Source organism: Coregonus lavaretus (assembly GCF_964263955.1).
Source record: "Coregonus lavaretus genome assembly, chromosome: 16".
NCBI classification, from domain to species: Eukaryota; Metazoa; Chordata; class Actinopteri; order Salmoniformes; family Salmonidae; genus Coregonus; species Coregonus lavaretus.
The window spans coordinates 30,522,508-30,546,328 of record NC_140003.1 but is presented as its reverse complement, the minus strand read 5'-3'; the positions used below and the strand labels follow the sequence as shown (position 1 = coordinate 30,546,328).

The window sequence follows — 23,821 nt, the reverse complement described above, 5'->3', positions numbered from 1 at the left end:
GGAGGGAATGGCCGGCAGGGATGTAGCTCAGTTGGTAGAGCATGGCGTTTGCAACGCCAGGGTTGTGGGTTCGCTTCCCACGGGGGGCCAGTATGAAAAAAAATAATGTATGCACTCACTAACTGTAAGTCGCTCTGGATAAGAGCGTCTGCTAAATGATGTAAATGTCAGTCATTCAAAAGTTATACTTAAATCCGAACTGGTTCTCTAGCAGATTAGTAAGAATGTCTCACCCCATGTTCAAGAATGGACTTTTTCCCTTTATTCAGATTACAACCTCTCACTTTCAGTTATTTGAAAATGAAAACATTTGTTTAAAACAAGCCATAGAAATTTGGTTGCAATTTCAGTTTAATCCACCAGAAAAGACAGAACAAATAATACAACAAATAGTGTGGTTAAACTCAAATATACTAATTGATAAAAAACCATTATTCCCACCCCCACCAAAAAACCCCAAGTATAATATTTGTAAATGATATCATAAATATGACTGGTGGAGTTGTCACACAAGAAGCTAACAAAAATATATGGAAATGCCTGCTCTACCCAAAATTACAACCAACTAATTGCAGCATTACCACAAAAATGGAAGAGGCAAGTGGAAGGGGGGAAATGTAAGGAACTTGTCTGTTGGCCTTGCATTTAAGACCAAAATTGGTTAAAGAAAGTTATGATGAATAAAAAAAGTATACCAGTTTCATTTAAGGAACAAAAAATGGACAGCTGTGCCATATAGATTGCAAAATAGTTGGGTAGAGATTTTTGATGTACCGATCCCATGGCACATGGTTTATGAACTGATACGCAAAACGACGCCTGATTGAAAACATAACATTTTTCAATGTAAATTATTATACACAATTCTTGCAACCAATATAATGTTATATATCTGGGGGATACACACATTCCAGCTCTGCAGATTTTGCTGCCAAGAGACAGAATCATTAGATCAATTGTTTTGGTACTGTCCATATGTAGCTTGTTTTTGTTCGCAGGTCCAGGAATGGCTGAAGGATTGCAACATTTACCTGGAGCTAACTCTGCAGATAGCACTACTGGGTGATTTGAAAAGTCATAGTCAATCGATCAATATTATAATAATACTTTGAGCAAAAATGTTTATCTTTAATTTACAATCTCTAGAAACTATTAGAATAGAAAGGTTCAGAATTTTTGTAAAACATCACAGCTCAGTTGAAAAATATATGGCAAATAGAAATCCAATATGGATGGTGTTAAGAGATAGATGGGAGGGGTTGAGTGGAGCTGAAGGGTGGGACTAATAACAACAAGATAACTAATGTAAAATATACTGTGTCCATAAAATGTATATAGGTTCAAAACTTTTGTGAAACTGCACAGTTAAAAATATATGGCAAATAGAAATCAAACTGGATGGTCTTCAGAGATAGATGGGAGGGGTTGAGGGATAGAAGTAAAACCAAACAAAAGATAACTATTGTAAAATAGATTGTGTCCGTAAAATGTATATAGTATGTATAAGCTGGAAGTAAAAGCCTACGTGTTGTTGTTCATTAGTTTACTCCAATTAGGGGAGGGGTGGTAGGGTTACTGGAAAATAATAAAGGAAAATATAATTTAAAAAGATGAATAGATGATGTAGCTGGAGTTCCCCTCTCAGACACAAACCCCATGAGCCTGTATGTCATGGATTCCATAGGCCTGACTTAAACCCCCTCCTCCTCTCCAGTGGTCTCTCCCCACAACCTTGCCATTTGTTGGTGTAGGGAGGGAAGTGATGTCACTGGGCTGTTGAATCACGGCCGACCCAGGGGTGGATTCCAGGCCGGGCCCAGCCTGTCTGATGTCAGAGGCAGACCACACCAGTCACAGCCTGATAACGAGTCAGATGTCAATAATGTAAATAAGGAAATACTGAACACGCACCGGAGAGGAGGAAGTGCTGACTAACAGAACTTTGTGGTTCCAATAGCTCAGTTGGTTGCACATGCGCCGCTCAGGCCCTGAGAGGGAGTCAGATGCCCATGATCAAATAACTAAAGAGTGGACACACTAAAACATGAGGTGCTGACAAAAGACTATGATAAAGATAGGGAAGTCCTCATTGCAGCACGAGTTCATTCACTTGGTCCAACTTGAAAATCCAGGCTTCTCTGACTGGCAGAGATCAGAGATGTGTCTCTCTGTCACATTCCAAAGCTTGTATATCACAGCGATAAGTCTGCAATTAGCTTTCTCCCCCCTCCTGTCAGATAGACAGACACTAGCTACCATTCATCTCAGGGCTCTTGAGGCAGAACAGTACACAGACAGGCCCTCAGCATTGTGCTGTAACACTAATGCCTAATTACAGATGGATGGATGGGAGGGAAACCATGTGTAATTACATACAGTACCAACAATGGCTGTCTGTGTGGCAGCAAGGAGGAATAACCACGTACAAAAACACTTGTCAGGAACAGAAGGGTTTGGCTTGGTTAAGTAATCTCACTGTTTCCTCCTAGAATTACAGATGATCCGTTTCTGTGGTACAACCGTTGACATGACACAAGTGAAGTGACTGCTTGTTCGAATGGCGGTTCTGAGAAAAAGCCCCCCCCCCCAAAGAAGCCCAAAACACCTGGACCAGGTGTATGCAAGACCAAAAGCAAGTCTTACAGATAGTATACTTGATAATGATTTCTAGCATAGCCTATAAGTGACAACATTCTCTACATCACACAAAACAATCGGTATACTAGGTAGGTAATTAGGCAGAATCGGAATACCAGAGCACACGAAAAAGCTTTATTGTTAGACACAGCTTAAATAATGACAAATAGTGTTTAAACGTCAAGCTTAGAATGTGTGAACTTTTTTGCAATGTCACTAGAAGGAGACTAGTAGTGTACTGACTGTTATAACTTATATAAATTAGCATTAAATATCTTATTTTACAAGATTTTACAAAGAAGCAGGAAAAATACGGGATCGAGTAAACACAAGTTGCCTTCCGCTGTGCAAGACAGGATGATAGTAACACTGCAACATTGACAGTAACAAAATAGACGTATACACCTGATAGTACATCTGATACTGTGGAGTCATTTCTCTGCAGACGCACATTCAGCTTTAAATAACACACTATAGCGGCAGGCAGGCGGCCAGACAGGTGGCCTGTGAAGGAAAACATTGGAATGTACAGGTACACTAAATACAGTGATCAATACAGGAGGGCCCGACAGATATGAGCTGTCTATATGTTTACTATCACAACTCAACAACTAAACATATTTCAATCTCCCTCAGAGACTCTGGATACTGTGTTATTATACTGTGGCGCAGTTGGCTAACTCTTATAGGTTCTTTATACTCTCTCTCACTCTCTCTTCCATACATTCATCTTTGATTACATTGATTTTCTCCTATTAATACCTACTTTTCCCCTAAACATTTTGGGAATGTGTTTTTTTTACTACAACTTTTAAAGTACTTTTGATTCTTAAGTGTTCAGATACATTGTGTTTACAACCTTAACGTTTGTGAAACATTTCCTTCTGATATAGCATGGATCAGCAACATTTGGCAGCCCAGAGGATCATTTTTAATACACAAGGCATCAGCAGTGGCCTACTACTGTATGCTGTCAGGGAGTTTGACAACGTGGAGTCTGTACTGTATGCTGTCAGGGAGTTTTAACTGGGGATATTGCACAGCTGAAGTGTCACTGGGGCTCGTTCACAGATAGGCATGTCAATATAATAATTTTCAAGTGATGAAGAGCATGAGGATCAGGCCATGCTGCTGCTAAACAAAGATCGGCTCTGCTGATGATACAGCTATAGTACAGTGCAGAAATATAGCATTTAACCATTTAAGGAGTACATACAGGCATACTGGTTGTAATCGATCACAGCACAAAGGCCTGCTAATGCAATCCTGTGAAATTCCATAATATAATACTGAGAGTGTTCTAAGTTCTCAGATCTCACTCCTCAAAGGGTTAAAGAACTAGAATCTGTTCCGTTGTTACAGTGATGTCAGAAGCAGAACAGCCATGCAAACTCAACGGTTCAACGTGGGCAGGCAGGCCATTGTATATTTAAGCAATAAGGCATTAGGGGTGTGGTATATGGCCAATATACCACGGCTAAGGGCTGTTCTTATGCACGGCGCAACGCAGAGTGCCTGGATACAGTCCTTAGCCGTGGTATTTTGGCCATATACCACAAACCCGAGGTGCCTTATTGCTATTATAAACTGGTTACCAACGTAATTAGAGCAGTAAAAATAAATGTTTTGTCATACCCATGGTATACATTCTGATATAACATGGCTGTCAGCTAATCAACATTCAGGGCTCGAACCACCCAGTTTATAATACAGCGTAGAGATGCCACAGCATGGTCAATATCCCCATAATTTCACATTGTCTGAAATTCCCTTAATAATAATCCCAGTGTGTCACAATAACGCCAGAGATTCCTTTAGGGTCTGTGTGTGTGTGTTGGCTACTGTGGTTGACTGACTCTGTGTGACTAAGGTTAACCTTAACAGGATATGGGACCACTCACTCAGAAGTGTCATCATGTTGTGGTATCATCTATAAGGAGGCAGAGGCCTGGGGCAGCCAGAGTGAAAATGCCCATCCTCACATCACCTCCCTAAAAGTGCATTCATAGCAGGAGTAGTGCCGGGTGTGTGTGTGTGTTTCTGTGTTGGGGGTAAGAGAGGAAAGTTGAGGGGGTCAGATTCCCTAGGCCCACACTAGATGATGTGAGAAAGGGTGTGTGTGTGTCTGTGTGTGGGCTGAGCTATAAACCTGTCAGTTGTGGTTGAGAGGTGCAGACTGAGAACATGTCTTTAATTAGGCCATCTACTGTGTGTGTGTCATATGATGTTCCCAGCAGTGGACAAGGCCCTTCCAGATAACCATCCCATCACACGGATAACGCACGCACGCTATAGTGGGATGTTTCTACTGTAGCTAATGGCAACATACAGCTGACTGATAACCAAGGCTTCCTTCATATAATAGAGCAGCTTCTCATGTTTAAATTCAAATCTTTAAAAATATAAAAATATCTTAGAAACAACCTTTAGAATAAATGTTTGATAAACAAAAATCTGCTGCTCGGTTCATTATGTGTGTTTTACACTTAGAACATGGGGGACACGTACAAATACATGATATCATGTAATGTAACCCATTATATTGAGGCCACTCTACATCATATGGCGTCATATGTTGTAAACAATTATCTTTTCAAAGGAGTAAGACATGTGATCTTAAACTCAGTTATACTCATCGTAAAGGGGGTTAGAATCAACATGCATTTGTATTCATGCGAGTGTATATGTGTTGGAAACACCACCACAGAGGTGAACTAAGGCGATGACATCATCTGGCCTGCAGCTATGGGGATTCCCTAACAGAAAACACTCTCACTTAATCTCTTTCTCCCTCCTCCTCTCCCTTTCACTGACTTTTCTCTCACTCTTTCACTGAACTCCCTCTCCAGATTGCCTCGCTCTTCATCTTACACCCCCCCAGCTCTCTACCTGTAACACGGTTCAGGTTCCCCCTCCCCCCGTCTCCGTCTCCGTCTGTCAGGTTTCCCGCTCTCTCTGTCAGAGGTTAAGGTTACTCTCTCTCTCCCTGTAACAGAAGTTAAGGTTACTGTCTGTAACAGAGGTTAAAGTTACTCTCTCTCTGTAGCGTCAGGGTGTGAGCGCTTTAGCAAAGGCAGTCGTCAACGATAGCACACTAATCAATGCATGTGATATGCAGACTAATATTAAAGGGATACTTTAGGATTTCGGCAATGAGTCAGATAAACCAGTGGATACCGTTTTTATGCCTCTGAGTGCAGTTTGAAGAAGGCTGCTAACTAGTGTTAGTGCAATTGCTAACTAGCATTAGCACAATGAGTGGAAGTCTAAAGGTAACTGCTAGCATGCTAGTAGATACCATAGAATTCCAGTCATTGTGCTAACGCTAGTCAGCATTGGCTCACAAAACTACCTTTAACTTCCTTTATACCGGATGCAGAGACATAAAAATGGTATCCATGAGTTCATCTGATTCTGAGGAAGTAGAAAATCCCTTTAAGTATCCCTTTTAAAAACAACCACAACAAAACCAGAGAAGAGAGAAGAAAATACACAATTGCTTTCAGTCACGACATGCAATATACCCACACACACACACACAATAATAAGAATAGCTGTTTTTATAGCGCCCTCTGGGTAACGATGGGGGTACAGCCCTATAAGAGACAGCATCCACGGTACGAAGAGGCTAGATTTGGAGTTCGGGGTTTGGCAGGTACGCTGCACATCACTGGGAAGTGATGGGAATCTTCATAGGGTTTAGTTTAACAAGTAGTGCTCACTATGTAGCAGGCTTCACAGATATACTGTACAGAAAGCAGCGTGGGGGAGAGGTAAGGAGGGAGGGGAGAGGTGCAGTCAGCCTAAGTGTGCTCTAGGAGCCACCGGAAGAGGGGAGTGTGGTGGGGTGCTCTCTCCACCTCTCTGGGTTCAGACTGGGGTGGGGTGTGGGTTTGGGTCTCCTCACAGTAACGCAGCAGGGCTTGGAGCAGCTCTCCCACCTTCCACTCCCTCTCCTTCAGCCTCTGGACCACCGCAGGCAGCTGGAAGAGCAGACAGAACACAGCTCAGCAAGCAGGAACCAGTACACACCTCAGTAATAACTAAGGTACCACTGTGTGTGTGTGTGTGTGTGTGTGTGTGTGTGTAATCCTTTGTTCGTGGGTTAAGGTCACTCACCTGCTGCAGCTCCCTGCTGCCACTAGGACCCAGCTGAACCATGGGCAGGTCAGCCATGGAGGCCGCTGCCCACTGCAGCATGCTCCTGAGCTGGGGGTCAAAGGTCATGTGCTGTGGGTCAGGGGTAATCTCCCTGAGCTCAGAGTTGACCACCAGGAGGAGCCTGTAAGCCTGAGCCTGGCCGACACGCACTGCACCTGGAGGGGGAGGGAAGAGATATCAGCTTCCTCCCACTCCAGTCTCTGTTTGACAGTCATCCCTATAGTACAGTAATATCCCATCCCAACCAGCTCTCCCTGTGTTTCCTCTCCTCTCCTCTGGTGGTGGGCCAAGCCTGTTTCCCACGCTCCCTCCCCCACTGGCTGGGCCTGGGTCTGACACAGCCTGGAGCCTTAACCCCTCAGCCCACTGGGGAATCTTGTCTGACAGACAGATACACAGGGAGACTCAGGCAGAGACTCAGGCAGAATAGATGAATGAATGAGTGGCAGTGTGACAATGTGTGGGCGGTAGGTGAATTCCCCTCCTAGCAGCACAGACACACACAGCACCAAGTCCCCTAGTCTAACCACTCTTAACCTATAGCAGGGAACTATTACCACACAGGATTTAGAAGGATAGGGATCTGTTTTCATGCTGCTCAGATGCATGCTAAGGTGGTTCTGTTTGTAGTGTGGCTGTGCAACATGGTAAGGTATGTACTGTTTGCGGCTGATAGGGACCAAGTTACTATCAAATGCTTAATGTAGAAATTAGTAAGAGAATATAAAGCAGCCTATTTGCCATCGATATCCGGTGCAGTTAATGATAGAAGTAACTATGTCATACCGCAGGATTCATCCTTGGTCTCAAGCTCCTTGTCCTCAGTGCCTTCGCTGTGGGGTGAGAAATATTACACTGGTAAGAGAACTGACCAGCACAGGACCATAGTAGAGACACATAGTGAGAGAGAAAAGAGAGGGAGGTAAAGAGTGCAGAGAGGGAGAGCAGAGAGCTGTGAGAGAGAGAGGGAAAGCAGAGAGCTGTGAGAGAGAGAGGGAAAGCAGAGAGCTGTGAGAGAGAGGGAAAGCAGAGAGCTGTGAGAGAGAGGGAAAGCAGAGAGCTGTGAGAGAGAGGGAAAGCAGAGAGCTGTGAGAGAGAGGGAGAGCAGAGAGCTGTGAGAGAGAGGGAAAGCAGAGAGCTGTGAGAGAGAGGGAGAGCAGAGAGCTGTGAGAGAGAGGGAGAGCAGAGAGCTGTGAGAGAGAGGGAGAGCAGAGAGCTGTGAGAGAGGGAAAGCAGAGAGCTGTGAGAGAGAGGGAGAGCAGAGAGCTGTGAGAGAGAGGGAGAGCAGAGAGCTGTGAGAGAGAGGGAGAGCAGAGAGCTGTGAGAGAGAGGGAGAGCAGAGAGCTGTGAGAGAAGGAGAGAGCAGATAGAAAAGAGATGAAGAAGAGTGAGAGAAAGAGCAGATAGAGCAGAGAGAGAGAGAAGAGAGAGAAGAGAGGGAAAAAGAGAAGAGAGGGAGAGGGAGAGCAGGCCGACTCTGGAGCCACACAGCATGCAAGAGAACACAGCGAGACAGACCACAACCCCCAACATGCAAATTGGCATATAGCAAATCTGAATTCCCTATAGGTTATAGTGCACTACTTTTGGCATTCACAAAGCTGGTTGAGAGAATGCCAAGAGTGTGCAAAGCTGTCAAGGCAAAGGGTGGCTACTTTGAAGAATCTCAAATATAAAATATATTTTGATTTGTTTAACACTTTTTTGGTTACTACATGATTCCATATGTGTTATTTCATAGTTTTGATGTCTTCACTATTATTCTACAATGTAGAAAATAGTAAAAATAATGAGTAGGTGTGTCCAAACTTTTGACTGGTACAGTGTGACGTGCCAAGCGGTAAACTTGTAAAATACAAAGCCCAGGGCAACAGACAACAGACTCCATTACACTTGGATCATTAACCTGTCCCATTGTCTAGCCTATACTATATGATAAATAATATACTGCATATAGATATGACTTTCCTCCTGGAGTAGGGTGGGCTGCCTCATTGTAGTGTCTACTGGCTAGATCTCCCTTACCGCAGGACTAGGGTGGGAGGTCTAAATGAGTCTGTTGTCTTCCGTTTCCACTAGTTGAGGAGAGTCTGAGGAGAGCTCTGGTCAGGGTGTCTGCTTCTCACTCAGCCATGCAGCATGCAGACAGACAGACAGAGAACCCTGCTTCAGCCCTTCCCACACCTACTTCAGGACACATGCAGTAGGCTTACGCGTACACACACACACACACACTGATTCCATTGACTAGGCTAATTCCACTAGCGTGCCGACAAAGTGGCGACACACAGTGACAAAGACATGCTCTGTCCTCTATGGTTATCTAGAGGGATCTATAGAGGGTAGAAGCTGTTGTCTCATACACAGTCACATTCTACAGCGTTGCTGATTACAGCTCTGACATCATGCAGTGATTAGGGGGCGTAGGTAGAAGTTGGCCCTAACTACTGACACAGGGTCAGATTATGTCATGGTTTATTTAATGGTAAAGGTTAGGATATGGGGATAGGATCTGATCCTAGATCTGTGGTTGAGGGCAACTTCTACCCGGAGCTATAAAGAGACTAGCGGTTAGAATTAGCACCTTTAGCTGTGTGTATGTAAGGACCGACCTGTCTGAGGGAGTGAAGGACAGGTGCTCTTCATACACCTCTCCTTCTAACCCCAGGCTGCTCCAACTACTGCTGTTCCCATTGCTGCAAGAGACAAGACCACTGCTCAACACTGGGCACTAACACTGGGCGCTAACACTGGGCACTAACACTGGGCACTAACACTGGGCACTAACACTGGGCGCACACACACTGTCTGAGGCGTTGGAAACACTTGAAGGTCTTTCTAAGCTTTATCAAGCAAGTCTGTCTTACCTGGCAAAAACAACGGATCCATTATTATTTCATCCATCTAAATGTGAGGCTTGGTCCTGAAATAACTTTCAATCAAAGCAACAACTGATGACTGCTAATGATGTGAGATCACTGCATTCTCCACCGGGACATCCATATGGCAACTGGAGCACCACATCCATCACAACACCCTGTATCACTGTAATCAGTCCTGATTGTCAGGCTGGCTGGTACCTGCACTGGTATGTAGAGAATGATGTGGTGATCTAAAAATACCTATGTCTATTAGCTCATTAATGACCCAGCTAAAATAGAAGTGTCTCTGGAGCTGTGGTTTGTGAGAGTGGTTTGCTGAAAGGTCATTCAAGTTTGAATACTTTTACAAATGGAGCCTTTCCTTTCCTGGGTTATTTCGTTTATTTGTTGACAAATGGGAGACGGTTGGATAATTCTTTTGAAGAGAGAGAGAGAGGCTAATGAATTACACATGGATGGACTTTGTTCCTGTGGAAAGGGCCAGGGGCAGAGAGAGAGACAGAGGCTGCTACAGACACACCTTTAGAAAATATTATGATACCTTCACTAGGCCCTGGTGGCCAAAGTAACTAGCTGCTCTCCTCACGCATTCTCCCTTTCAGTATCTGGGGAGAGAAGTGTACACGTTGACTGGGTCTGCTTCCATAGAGATAGCAGGCTGAGCCAGGGAACATCAACAACTCTACTCCCACCCTGTTACTAGAGACCAGTTCCATTGTGTTTTTTAATTGTTCCCCTCTAACCAGGGACTGATTTAGACCTGGTAAGAGTGTAATACCGCTGTTCTAGAGGTTCCCAAATCATACATTCTGCTGTCTGTGACCTCACATCCTCCAGAGGCCTGCTAACGTCAGGCTGACAGACAACATGGAGGAACCTGTCTTGTACCGATCTCAACTCAGTCTCACAGGATCAAACCAGCTAATCACTAAATCACTACAGCCAGCTTAAAACGACATGGGAAAAACCATTTGACCTCGACTGAAAAATACATATATTTCTCATTGGCAGTGTAGCCAAAACGGTGATGACTGACTTGCATTCATTAGTTTCAGCATTCATTTAAGCCTAGGTTGAATGCAACAACCATAGTCTAAAGCACTACTACTCACTCATATATCAATCCATCTGCGGACATTGAACATGGGTTAGAGTCATTCGCTGGTGTGAGAGAGTGAGAGACAACAGTGCTTAAAGACAATAGAAAAGTGTTTCAAGAGGTGAATCATTAGTCAGCTAATCTGGACTAGATCTATGTAATTTAGCCTTCAGAGAAACTAAAAGAATAGAGCAGAATAGTTTGAGACTACATGATGTTCGGTGTGTTCTCTACCTGTCGCTGAGGTGCAGGAAGCTGCTGGTCTCGTCGGGGTGTTCGTCCTCGAAGCTGAGGCGGGACCAGCTGCCCAGGCTGTCGTCTCCCACACTCAGACTGAGCTGCTGGGACACCGTGGACTCTGTGGCCTCCCTGCCTGGGAAACTACCACAGGGACAGGGAGAGAGGGAACCAGACACATGAATAAAGAATCTTTATACAGGGAAATACAGTTGATAACAGTATCAACATAGGGAGTGAGAGAACTATAGTTAGTAATCAAGATGGTGAATCACTTCTTGGCTCCTTTACTATGGTTGTGTAATCTGGTCAAATACGGAAATGAAAAAATATTTGGACTCACTCTAAAATGAATTGCCCAATATGGTGCGTCACAAGAAATTGCGTTACCTATTACTAACCATTGCAGTTAACCATAAGGAAATCCATGTGAACAATCATGGAATCTTACAGGAATTGTCTCCCCATGTATTTGCACTCTGCAACATTAGTGCTAGTCACCGAGTGGTGGTGTTGTGTCTTCCACAGACTGTCACAGTGTATTGGTACCTTATGTTGGTGGTCTGGCATGTGTTGGATAGCGCTGACGTCATGATCTCGGCAGTCAGGCTCTCTGCAAAGCTGTGCCCGTCGTGTCCGATCCCGCTGTCGGCGTTCAGGCTGGTGTTGCTCAGCTCGCGCTTGGCCCCCTCCATCGCCGTAGTGACCATCTCCTCTGCAAACACGGCCCTGGGGTTAAGATTGATGTGGATCTCAGGGATCTCCAGGCCGCACACCCCCACCTCCCCTTCCAGCCTCCTCCTCTGGCCTGCTCCTTCCCCGAGGAGGTGCTGCCTGCTGGGCCGTGAGCAGAACGGACACTCCCTGACCTGGTATAACAAACAGCATGCATACTCAAGGATTGTACCTAAAAAAAATGGGTGGATGCTAGTTCCTCATAAGTAATCCATTGGAAAAACATCAGAGACTTCCTGACCTGGCAATATCGGCAGGTTGTCTCCCCCAGTGCAGAGCCCACCGCCTGCCCCTCAGACAGCCTCTCAGAGTGGGAGTGTCTGTCTGGACCCTGCTGGGCTGGGTGTCCGGCCGAGGCCAGGACCATCTCTAACGTGTCGTCCACTATGTTCCTGGCATAGTGCTCCAGGACCTGCAGAGACAAACGCTGGGAATTAGAGCAAGCTGATGTGTGATGCTACAATGCAATGATGATAGAATGAATCAGACGCTTCTTAATTCAATGTCTCCATGTTTTAACAGTATCTTTCCTTACTCAAATACAAATATTAAATAAACCAAACTAACCTCCATGACTCCACTGCTGTAGCCGCCGTCGTACAGGCTGCCTGTGCTGTGGTAGTGCCTGCTCATCCCCTCATTGGCCAGCAGGGGGCATGAGAAGGAGTTCATGATCATATTCTCTGCCATGTACTCCAGCTTGGACTTCTTATACAGACACGAGTCAGTCCGGGACTTGGGTAGCCGGACCGACGGCACACAGAGTTTGCGAGTGACGTCACAGGTGATGTTGTATGCCAACGACTCTGCGAAGTTCACCAGCTCCATGTACTCCCTCTGGCTCCCATCGTCAAAGTCTCTGGAAGGAGATCCCACTCTCCCTGCTTCGTCCCTGGGTACGGATGGCTCGGCATTGGATCCCCTGCAGCCATCCTGGTGGAGCCTCCTGGAGGAGTGGTGCCTGGAGGAGGAGGGTCTCTTCTTCATGTTACGGGCAGCATGGGCCAGGCCCAGTTTGATGGAGCGGTAGGCCAGACGGCTGGCATACTGATCCAGGACCAGCTCCCTGCTGCCTCCCTCTTTCTTTAGCACCCTGATGAGGTAGCCAGCGTACTCATCTGTCACACTCTCACAGCTGGGGTAGTCAGAGGACAGGCCAGAGCTGGGGGTAGAGGTGGATGGGTGGAGGACAGAGGAGAGGTCGTCACCGGACCACTGTTCAGCCAAACGACCCACCCTGCAGTCCCTGCTGTGTTCACTGGGCTGGGGTTGGTGGTGGTGAGGACATTCCCCTGACTGGTCCTGGCTGCCTTGTTGGAGCGCACTGTGGCGACACTGTCCTGACCACATTATCCTCTTTACATCGCTGATCACCTCTCCCGCCACCTCACCAGCGTATATCCACAGCGTGTTCAGGGTATGCGCTGAGAACTGGGCAACGCTGTCTCTCCTCTCCTCCCTCCCCTCCACCGTCCTTCTACCTCCATCCTCCACTCCTCCCAGGGTGTCTATCTCTGTTGCCATGGAGACGATGTGGCACGCCAGGCGCTCAGCGTAATGGAGGGCTCCCTTGTCTGCAATCTTGTGTCCTCCAACTGAGAGGTTGAGCTCTGGCTGCATACGGTTTCCTGTCTCAGTTCCAGAGTTAACCCCTTCTACTCCACCCTCCTCTTCTTCCTCCTCATTCCCGTCTGCCTCCTCAGACAGAGACCTCATCAGTTTGAGCATGAAGTCAGCCTTGTCTGTCTCAGAGGGGGATTCTTTGGGCTCGGGCCCTGGCTGGTAATGGGGGGTGGGAGGAGGGGTGGCAGGAGAGAACTCCTTGGCCAACTTCCCTTTCAGCTTCTTGGAGAATTGCTTGATCTGTTTCTCCTGGGACACCTCACTGGGCTGCTGGGGGGTGGAGGGGGGAGTACCAGGGGTCCCGTTGGACTTGTGACCAGGGCTGGGAACCATCTCCTCGCCAGTGGCCATCTTCCTGCCTCCCATCTCCAATCCTGGCACCTCTAGAGTGTCCTTCATCATCACAGGCCGGGTCTCAGCGACTGCTCTGCTGGTCTTGGAGCCTGACTCAAAGGTCACTCCTCCTGGGGTCTGAGAGGGAGGGTGGAGAGAGGAGAGGGAGGTCTGGTCAGTGACACTACCCTCCTGTCCGGCTGGAGGTCCCCGAGACACTATGGTCTTAGAAAGGAAGTCGGCACAGTCCTCCACCTTCTTCTTCATCTTCGAGGCAGTCATCAGTTCACATGCTTCACTCACTATCATATCCACCATGTTGCCAGAGAAGTTGTGAAAGGGGGTCTTTGGCAGCAGGTCAGTCTGTGTGGCAGCAGTAGCGTCAGAAGAGGCTGTGGTCACCACTCTGTTCTCTGAGCTGCAGCTCCTCTTGGGGCTGGTCTTACACTGGCAGATCTCCTCTGAGTCGTGGAGGTGGGAGATGGCCTGGCCTGCCTGGGGGACCGGTACACAGCTGGCTATCCCAGACACACAGAACAGCGCCTTCTTCACCGTACAGCCATACTCCCCTGATAGACCTGGGCCTTCCTCGGCTGGGTTAACGTGGAAAGCCTGGTGGCCTGCGGGGGTACTGCAGTTGGTGTGTGTGTCGACAGCGCTGACGTAGCAGATGTTGTCCAGAGAGACACTAATGGCTGCCTGGGTAGTGAAGGCAACATCAGCCTGGGACAGTTCTATGAAGGCCTCCTGGAGGACAGACTCTGAGAGGTCCGAGGCATAGGAGGACACCACCTCCTCATCGTCCTCCTCCCCCACCCCAAAGGACCAATCGCTGGGGGTGAGGGGGGTGGAGGGGTGGGAGAACTGACACACTTCCATCATCCCCTCAAACACCAGCTCCTCTGCCAGGTCGGCGGCGAACTGCGTCACCGTGCTGTTGAACATCTGCTTCTTCACCATCAGGAAGTCTTTCAGAGCACCTGACACTGCCTCGCCCACCAGGAACCCAGCCAGCCCGTTGATGGCCCGTTCCTTCAGGACGTAGGCGTGGCGCATGCCGATCTCCTGGAAGGCCATCTGGAAGACCGAAGAGGTGATTCTGGCGGCCAGGTGGCAGAGCGTGGTGGTGCAGGAGGACATTCCCTTCTGCAGGTCTCTCAGGGCGCTGCCCAGACTCATCTCTACTAAGTCTGTAGCGAACCTTTGGATGCCGTCTTTCAGAGACTGGGGCTTCTGCTGCAGTTTGGAGAGAGTCACCATCTCCTGGATCTCAGACAGCTTCATGACGTGTCCAGACTGGTTCTGGAACTCCTTGTGGCAGACACAGCTCAGGTTCTTGTTGTCGTTGATGTCCACGGGAGACTGGTAGCCACACACGGAGCCCAAGATCTCCTTGGACAGACTGCTGGCGAAGTCTGAGTAGGTCTTGTAGAGGGAACACAGGTCCTGGGGTTTCCGTAGCTCTGACTCGTCTCCTACCTCTCCCTCGGTCTTCCAGAAGAAATCCAGAGCTCCTCCGTCTCCCAAAGGGCTGAAGGCTGAGGAGCTGACAGGGCTGAACAGAGGACCTCCACTCTCCTCACAAGAGATCGGGGCCGGCCGGGGGGAGTCAGGGGATCCATAGGGAGAGCCAGGGGGAAGGGGGCTTTTGAGTGGGGTGGGTTTCTTCACATTGGCAGGGAGGGTGCGCTGGTCAAACCGGTGGGGGTTCATGGTGGAACAGCTTCGGGACACTTTCTTGGACCCTGACTTGCCAGTACCAGCCTCAGAGTACTTCTTCTTCTGGTCTGTGCCGGTGGTGGTAACGGAGGATGTCGGGTCTAGAGGCAGAGTGAGTGTACAGCTCTCTGAGCTCAGCTCGTCTAGGTCGTCAAACTGGTCAAAGCTGTCGAAGAACTCGCTGACCTCAGAGTCAGAGTCCTCCACCCTGTCCGTTGGCCCCCCAGGGATCCGAGGGATGTCCAGTGTCGCTTTGAGGCTCTTCTGGTAGCCAACCTCATCTAGAAAGATGATTGGACTAGGGCTTGAGCCGTCCGATTCCTCTGACTCGCTGACAGGGCGTGTGGGGGAGGGGAGCCGGGCTCTTGGGCTGCAGAGGGTCCACTGGGACTCTGCCCCTCTGGAGTGCTGTACGGTAATGGACACCTCTGGGGGAGACCTGCAATTGGTTAAGGACTTCCTGGGGGCAGAGCTGATTATGATTCTGGAGCCGGATAGGTCCTTGTCTCTCTTGTGGGTGGGGACAGTCTGGGAGGCCACATCACGCTTGTTTCCATGGCGATAAGAGCCATCGGCTAGGGAGAGAGACAAGAGGGATAGAGAGTAGTGGTAAATGAGGTTGTCTTCATTTAATAAACACTTCAGATTATGCAACAGTGAATGAACACATCAATCTCTATTGAACGTCCAGCTACATAGAGTTGTGATGAACCTACAGTTGTCCTCCTCCTCCTCTAGGTGTTCCAGAGCGGTGACGAAGTCGTCTTCGATGGACGACACAGACTGGTTGGTGTTATCGTCCTCGGGCTGGCAGGGCTCAGCCGTGCCCCTGTGGAGGGCTTGGAGCTCCAGGGCATAGCGGACCCCGACAGCGTAACGCCCCAGCAGGCCCACCAACACACCAACAATGGCCTGGCTGGGGCTGGGTCTCAGAACACACACCGCCTTCAGCCAGCACTGCTGCTGTGGAGGAGAGAGAAAAGAGTCCGTTTGCTGGCTGCCTGGTACAGTTGTTTATTCTTACTGCAAAGGGACAATCAGCTCTTTGAGGAATTAAAAAACTAGAACACTTGTCACTGGTAAACAGAGTCTGCAGACTGTCAGCGCCTGCCATGTCCGGGAGTGCATCAGACCAAAGCTTGCTAATCATCTGAGAGTCTCTGGATATGTAAAATCACACAGTAGTTTTCTATTCTTCTGGCTGTGTCTTACAGAGAGAGAGGGGCTCTACTTGGACAGCGTTGTTATGTCTGCATGTCTGATTGTAGTCTGATGTGTTGTTGTATATGCAGAATAGAACACTCTGTGCCACTTCTATCTTGGCCACAGTGGGTAGAGGGGCTGAGTTTTAGTTGCACTGCCTTTCAGTTTATGTCTGTCAGTCACACACACTGTAACCACACATATGTCAGCATGTCTGTCAGTCACAAACAATGTAACCACAAAGCTGCAGAGCCAGACTGAACACTAGCAGACACATGGACCAGGCAGGACAATGTGGCAATCAGTGGTGAGAAAACAAGCGGCCACACTATCCCAGACATCTGTACACATGGCTCTGACCAACAGGGTGAAAACACAGAGAATCTCTCAGGCCTTAGCATACAGCCTAAGGAAGGTCCTGTGAACCAGCTTCAAAACGATATTGAACTCTTATTTACCTGTGAAATACTGTATTTCCTCTGAAGCAGTCTATAGACCTGAGAAACACAGTCTCTCCCCTTTACCTATTAGAAACTTCCTCTCCTCTCCTGTCATATTAACCTGTGTAGCAGAGTCCCTCTTGTCGGCTGATCTCCTGCTGTCCTTCAGTAGCAGCACCTCTTCATTCCTCAGGCTGGTGACGTGGAGAGACCTCAGCAGCTCCGCCAGGTCCCCCGGGAGAGACGACAGGGCCTTGGGACAGGGACAGAGCATCACACAAATAACACGTTAATAACATCAATTAATAACACAATAATTGAACTACATAAGTCAGAGCTGGTGCAGTAACTCTCACCTGTAGAGTTAGATCCTCCCCTTCAGAGTGGCCAGGCAAACACACAAAATGGATCTGAGGGAAGAAAGGGACAAGTCAGGGAAATCCTGCATATCATGAAGTCATAATCAAAGTGTGTGTGTGTGAGAGATGTGACACATACCTCAGTCAGGCATGGTGCGTCTCTGGTCTGCAGCTCCAGTCCCACGCTGCACAGCTCCTTTCTGCTGCTCAGAAGGCTCTTCATACACTGAGTCCCACCGTCACGCACCGCCTACAACATACACACAATTAGAGGTTACCTCAGGTTACACACATGAACGGCCTCACACACAGCACCAGGTTATCAAGAATGAAATGAAATCAACCAATCGACCAGTCAATCAATCAGAAGATGGCAGTCTGACTAACCTCTTTCCTGATGGAGGCTCTGGTCCTGAGAGGAACTCCTCGGATACGGGCACAGGCATCCATGGCAACGAGGGCGTGGCGGACTAGCCACTCACCTGTAGAAGGAGAGAAAGAGGAGAAGGACAGAGAGAGATGAGAGAGAGATGGCATCAAATGCATTTTGATATCATTCAATTCTGACTTACTAACAAGTCTCAAAGATAAGAATAAAAAAGATTGATAGGAGCAATAGGAGGATGGGCTCATTGTAAAGACTGGAATGGAATTAATGGAACGGTGTCAAGCATACGGAAAACATGTTTGACTCCGTTCCATCTGCACCGTGCTTCTACATTTGCATTGCTTGCTGTTTGAGGTTTTAGGCTGGGTTTCTGTATAAGCACTCTGCTGATGTAAAAATGGCTTTATAAATAAACTTGATTTGATGATCGATTCCATTCCAGCCATTACAATGAACCCGCCCTCCTATAGCTCCCCCCACCAGCCTCCTCTGCTGTACATAGGTTAGAAGGACCTGCAGTATGTCTAGAGGTGTGGTTATCTCCACACATCACTGTAAGGGGTCAGTAAGGTGCAAGATTGACACTGGCCAACATAAGCGTTCTGTAGCTGCTACGTGCCACTCTGCATCACAGAACAACAGCATGATACAGAGGGTGATGTTATCACTGTCAGCGTAGTGGGAATAGTGAGATACTGTGATGAAGAGAAGACTGTTCATCCACTCAACACAAAATAGTGAGATAGGCCTACTGATGGATGACAAGACTCCGTCTTTATCCAATCTCAACACAAACCCTGAGAAACACAGTCATTACAGGAAGTCAGCTGTAGAAGTTAAGAGGTTAGATGTACAACAACAGCATTGCCCTCAGTCACCTCAGTAAGACAAAGACTGGTGGAGATTAACTGAACTGAGGCACTGAATCAACACTCAGATGAAGTGAAATAAATTCAGAGATCAGGTTTCCAGCAGCCTTAAGATGTTAGCATAGTCACCATGTATGCCTGACACCCTCCTTCAGGCCGAAGGCCTGCATGGATGATCAAACAGCCGAAGAGAGAACTGGGGTGTGGACCTAGACTCTGAACCCAGGGCAGGAGAAACACAGTTGGTAAGCAGCTAAAAACAGCAAAAATATTTATAGTGAGTGAGGAAGAAAGTTTCCCAAGAAATGTGAGCTGTTCTTTGAGGTGCTGTCCAAAGCAGCTGGTTGAGTATGAGTCTAGACGGCAAGTCTCTGATAGGATGTCTGTCCTCTATGTATGGGAACCAACCAGCGGAAATACTGAACAGCCCACTCGCCCCCTCCCCCCCTCGTCTGCTGTCCCAGGACCTCCTCCTGGGCTCTATGGGCTGCTTTGGTGGGGTTTTCAGAAACATCAACGAAAGCTGTTACCAGCTAACCTCAGCTAGGCTATGTTCTGCTATGCACTGACCCCAATGCTGTGACCATCGAAATGCAGCTCGAACTAGGAAGTCTGACAGGTGTCTCTGTTACCTCTCGGTTTCTGTGTTGCAAGTTGTATTTTCTCATGATGACGGGTTGATGATGCTCAGTTCATGTATCCTACAGCATTTTAGCTTAAAAATTACATTTAGGCTTATATTCATATTTAAATCACAGACTGTGCCCAATAATGTACTGTTATGGAGTGTAGGCGAGTCTACTCCTTTAACATCCAAGCTTTGCCACTGGGCGGCAGACAGGTTTGTGAATAGACCGTATATGTTTAACATTACCATCTATGAATGCGCTAACAGTGCACAAGAAGTCAATGCAGAGACCACGTCAAACTGTGGGGATATGGTCAAATAGAAACAACCGACTACTGGTTTTTAAGGTCTTTGTAAGCAAGCTTTGGAGATGTAGCAGCACAACAATCTTCCATGGCAGGAATAGTGTAAGAGCTAAAATAGGTCAGTCTGAGGCGTTTCAGCATGAATGTGTGGCTATGTGGGAGGATGGGTAAAAAGGGAAGAGGAATGCAGCAGCACACAGGAGTGAAACTACTGCTGACAGTCCTCAGAGAACCCTTTTCAGTAGACCATATAGGCTACATGACCAAAAGTATGTGGACACCTGCTCGTCGAACATCTCATTCCAAAATCATGGGCATTAATATGGAGTTGGTCCCCCCTTTGCTGCTATAACAGTCTCCGCTCTTCTGGGAAGGCTTTCCACTAGATGTTGGAACATTGCTGCTGGGACTTCCTTCCACTAAGCCACAAGAGCATTAGTGAGGTCGGGCACTGATGTTGGGCGATTAGGCCTGGCTTGCAGTCGGTGTTCCAATTCATCCCAAAGGTGTTCGATGGGGTTGAGGTCAGGGCTCTGTGCAGGCCAGGCAAGTTCTTCCACACCGATCTCGACAAACCATTTCTGTATGGACCTCACTTTGTGCATGGGGGCATTGTGATGCTGAAACAGGAAAGGGCCTTCCCCAAACTGTTGCCACAAAGTTTGAAGCACAGAAGCGTCTAGAATGTCATATGCTGTACCATTAAGATTTCCCTTTACTGGAACTAAGGGGCCTAGCTCGAACCATGAAAAGCAGTCCCAGACCATTATTCCTCCTCCACCAGACTTGGCACTATGCATTGGGGCAGGTAGTGTTCTCCTGGCATCCGTCAAACCCAAATGTGTCTGTCAGACTGCCAGATGGTGAAGCGTGATTCATCACTCCATAGAACTCGTTTCCACTGCTCCAGAGTCCAATGGCGGCAAGCTTTACACCACTCCAGCAGACGCTTGGCGATCTTAGGCTTGTGTGCAAGACAGGACAATGCCAGATCTGAAGGACCATGCATGCCAAGATCCTATTGTACAGCTGTTGTTGGTGTAGCTACAACATCATCTGCTGGGCTGATACTAGGAACTGCATTCAATAAAGCCTACTGAAAATAGGGGAAGTGGTAGCTAGCTACTTTTGCTAGTAATCTTTAATTCTAGCTATTGTGTGATGCGGGACGGGTGGGGGTTATTTACATGGTAGGTCGATTCAAGATCAGGCTGGAAAATAAAGAATATTGTAAAGCAATTTCATAACTACAGATTCACATTGTATGGGGAGGTGGTGACAGGCCTGTTGCAACCTATGCATTACTAGCTACGTGCTATGAAACCATAACCACATAACTAACCGCCATGGCTGACCACAACAAGCAAGCCAGCTGATCAAGCAACGAGCTAGCTAGCTTAATTTACCGTTAGAATTTGCTCCAAATATGTTTGACTAGTAAACAACTTTTAGTTTTATCTAACGTGTCTTTAATCTGTATCTTATTCATGAATAATTGTAGCCACATATTGCTAACTGGCAATCAAGCTTAACGTTGTGGCAGGCCATCATAATTTACGAGCAGTGTCGCATTTTTCACACAGGATGGAAATGGAATTAATTATTTGATATGACATCCCAGTACACAGCTGTAGCGGTCACATTTTGCTTCAGCGTCGACGTTGTGCAAATCAATAGCGTAGCTACCTAGTTAGTGTCAACAAGATAGCTTGACTAACTGTCAAACACTTTAGCTACTAACGTTAGCTAGCTAGCAATGGGCCTCGGTCCCATCATCTTGTCACATTATACTAACGTCAAAACAGCTGGCTAGCTAGCTGGCGTTAACATACTGCTACAAATCACTAGCTAGTACATCCTGAATATACAATAATGTATCGTCAATTCACCACAACATGGTCTTTCAACCTCCCACTCCAGTGCTGTTATTCTCACCGTTTAGCAAGTGTTGTAGGGAGATGATGTTCCAACAAAAGTTAATTCCATTAAAACAAGACTGATTCAGGCAGTAGTAGTCACCCACAGCGCACCTGTGTAATGCTAGCCACAATAAGGATTAGCCACAATCGTGGAATTTGCGGTTTGCCTTCAAAATAAAAGTCCCCCATTGAAAGTGATACAAACAGACACAAATAGTGCAATCATGACATATTTGGACTAGATAATGCTAAACAAGGTCAGAATTTTGTTATATAACTTCAACAAAAGACAATAATTAGTTAATTTGACACAAAAAAAGAAAAGATCTGTTGAACTCACACTGTGGATGTATTAGACTTTGGAATTGCATTGGGGGCATACTTACAGTGAGCTCCAAAAGTATTGGGACAGTGACCATTTTGTTGTTGTTTTGGCTCTGTACTCCAACACTTTGGATTTGAAATTATACAATTACTATGAGGTTGAATTGCAAACTGTCAGCTTTAATTTTAGGGTGTTTTCATCCATATCGGGTGAACCATTTAGACATTTCAGCACTTTTTGTACATAGTCCCCCATTTTAGTGGACTAAAAGTATTGGGACAAATTCACTTATATGTGTATTAAAGTAGTCAAAAGTTTAGTATTTGATCTCATATTCCTAACACGCAATGAATACATCAAGCTTGTGACACAACAAACTTGTTGGATGCATTTGCTGTTTGTTTTGGTTGTGTTTCAGATTAGTTTGTGCCCAATAGAAATTACTAGTAAATAAGGTATTGTGTCATTTTGGAGTCACTTAAGAATATAATATATTTCTAAACAATTCTACATTATTGTGGATGCTACCGTGATTAGGGATAGTCCTGAATTAATCGTGAATAATTATGAGTGAGAAAGTTACAGACCCACAAATATAGCCAGAATGACACAATATATTATTTGAAAAAGAAAAGGAGAGCAGCACACTCCAGGAGCTCAGATAGAGTAATTTAATAACCAATGTTTGGGCAGCCAAGCTGTCTTCATCAAGGTATAATGACGAACACCGTGGGTCACTAATTTATATATACTGAACAAAAATATAAACACAACATACAACAATTTCAACGATTTTACTGAGTTACAGTTCATATAAGGAAATCAGTCAATATAAATAAATAAATAGTGCCCTAATCTATCGATTTCACATGACTGGGCAGAGGCGCAGCCATGGGTGGGCCTGGGAGGGCATAGGCCCACCCACTTGGGAGCCAGGCCCAGCCAATCAGATTGAGTTTTTCTCCAAAAAAGGGCTTTATTACAGACAGAAATACTTCTCAGTTTCATCAGCTGTCCAGGTGGCTGGTCTCAGATGATCCCCCATAGTCTATGGTCTTATGTTAACCATTCATGCTTTTTATATGTTCTATTTATATCTCCAGATCAACCAATGAAATCAAGCCACATCCGGCCATGATTACAGACACCTGGGTGTGTCCTTTCAAACTATATAAACTAGTGACAGTCTGTGGCTGTGGCAGTCATGACATTTTGTCAGCAGGTAATTGTCATGCAAAAGCCTGCTGGGCTCACAGTAATTCACCGTTAATTAACATAAACATGTTTAGCATCTCCAGGCCTCCACACATACAAGCTGCTGACGTGAGCCTTTGGAACATCTACATTTAAAAAAGTTTAATAAATCAATGTAATATACACCATCACAATAAATCCATTATTTATTTTAGTCAGGTCTAAAGAAATATTAGGATATGAAGAAATGTATTTCAGAAGAACAGAATATGAGTTGCCATACTGTAAGCCTATGTTATCTGGCTATGCTCCATGCCATAGGATGTAGGCTTGTGCATTTAGCTGACTCTATATGCTTACAAGTCCCGTGCCATTCTTTTATTTGATATGATTTTATAATAAGAAGGATATAATTGAACTTAGCTGAATAAAATAGAAATGATATTTTACCCATTACAGAGCGAGTGCGCAGATGTTGAGCATTAAAGTCATAATTTGAAACAAGTCCTATTTGCTAGATTTAGAGTTATTTGGCAACTTTAGTTGTGAATGATACAAACCTTTGAATGTCTTAGAAATCAAACATATATGGGCGTGGTGCATGGTGCGACTATAGGCTATTAATGATATGAGAAAATAGCAAAAAAAGCTTGCGTTCTGTTCCTTGCCTCAGGCTGCACAGCTGTTCTCTCATCAAGTGATCATATTTTCACCCATCAGACTATTCTCAATTTAATCTTGTCTTTACTAATATGTAAAATTAGT

At 46.3% G+C, this 23,821-nt stretch overlaps 1 protein-coding gene across 1 annotated transcript; it reads right to left on the bottom strand.

The window, feature by feature from the left end:
* Positions 1-2,757: 2,757 nt before the first annotated feature.
* LOC311143909 (A-kinase anchor protein 11-like) lies at positions 2,758-21,630 on the bottom strand. The gene is made up of 14 exons (XM_084179784.1): positions 21,554-21,630; positions 17,816-17,910; positions 17,568-17,678; positions 17,426-17,479; positions 17,191-17,322; positions 16,143-16,389; positions 12,319-16,001; positions 11,993-12,163; positions 11,566-11,885; positions 11,014-11,160; positions 9,411-9,494; positions 7,585-7,631; positions 6,757-6,953; positions 2,758-6,620 (listed from the first exon to the last, which is right to left on the bottom strand). Exons 2-14 carry the CDS (start codon positions 17,876-17,878, stop codon positions 6,441-6,443), a joined length of 5,436 nt encoding a protein of 1,811 aa, XP_084035910.1. The 5' UTR covers positions 17,879-17,910; positions 21,554-21,630; the 3' UTR covers positions 2,758-6,440.
* Positions 21,631-23,821: the final 2,191 nt, after the last annotated feature.

Bases quoted from the DNA above. Each gene is read 5' to 3' on its own strand.
- LOC311143909 (XM_084179784.1), bottom strand. From the start codon at position 17,878: ATGGATGCCTGTGCCCGTATCCGAGGAGTTCCTCTCAGGACCAGAGCC. The intron at 17,679-17,815 runs GTTAGTCAGACT...TGTATGTTGTAG, and splicing joins GAGCCTCCATCAGGAAAGAG to GCGGTGCGTGACGGTGGGAC. The intron at 7,632-9,410 runs GTCGGTCCTTAC...CTCACCCCACAG, and splicing joins TCCTTCACTCCCTCAGACAG to CGAAGGCACTGAGGACAAGG.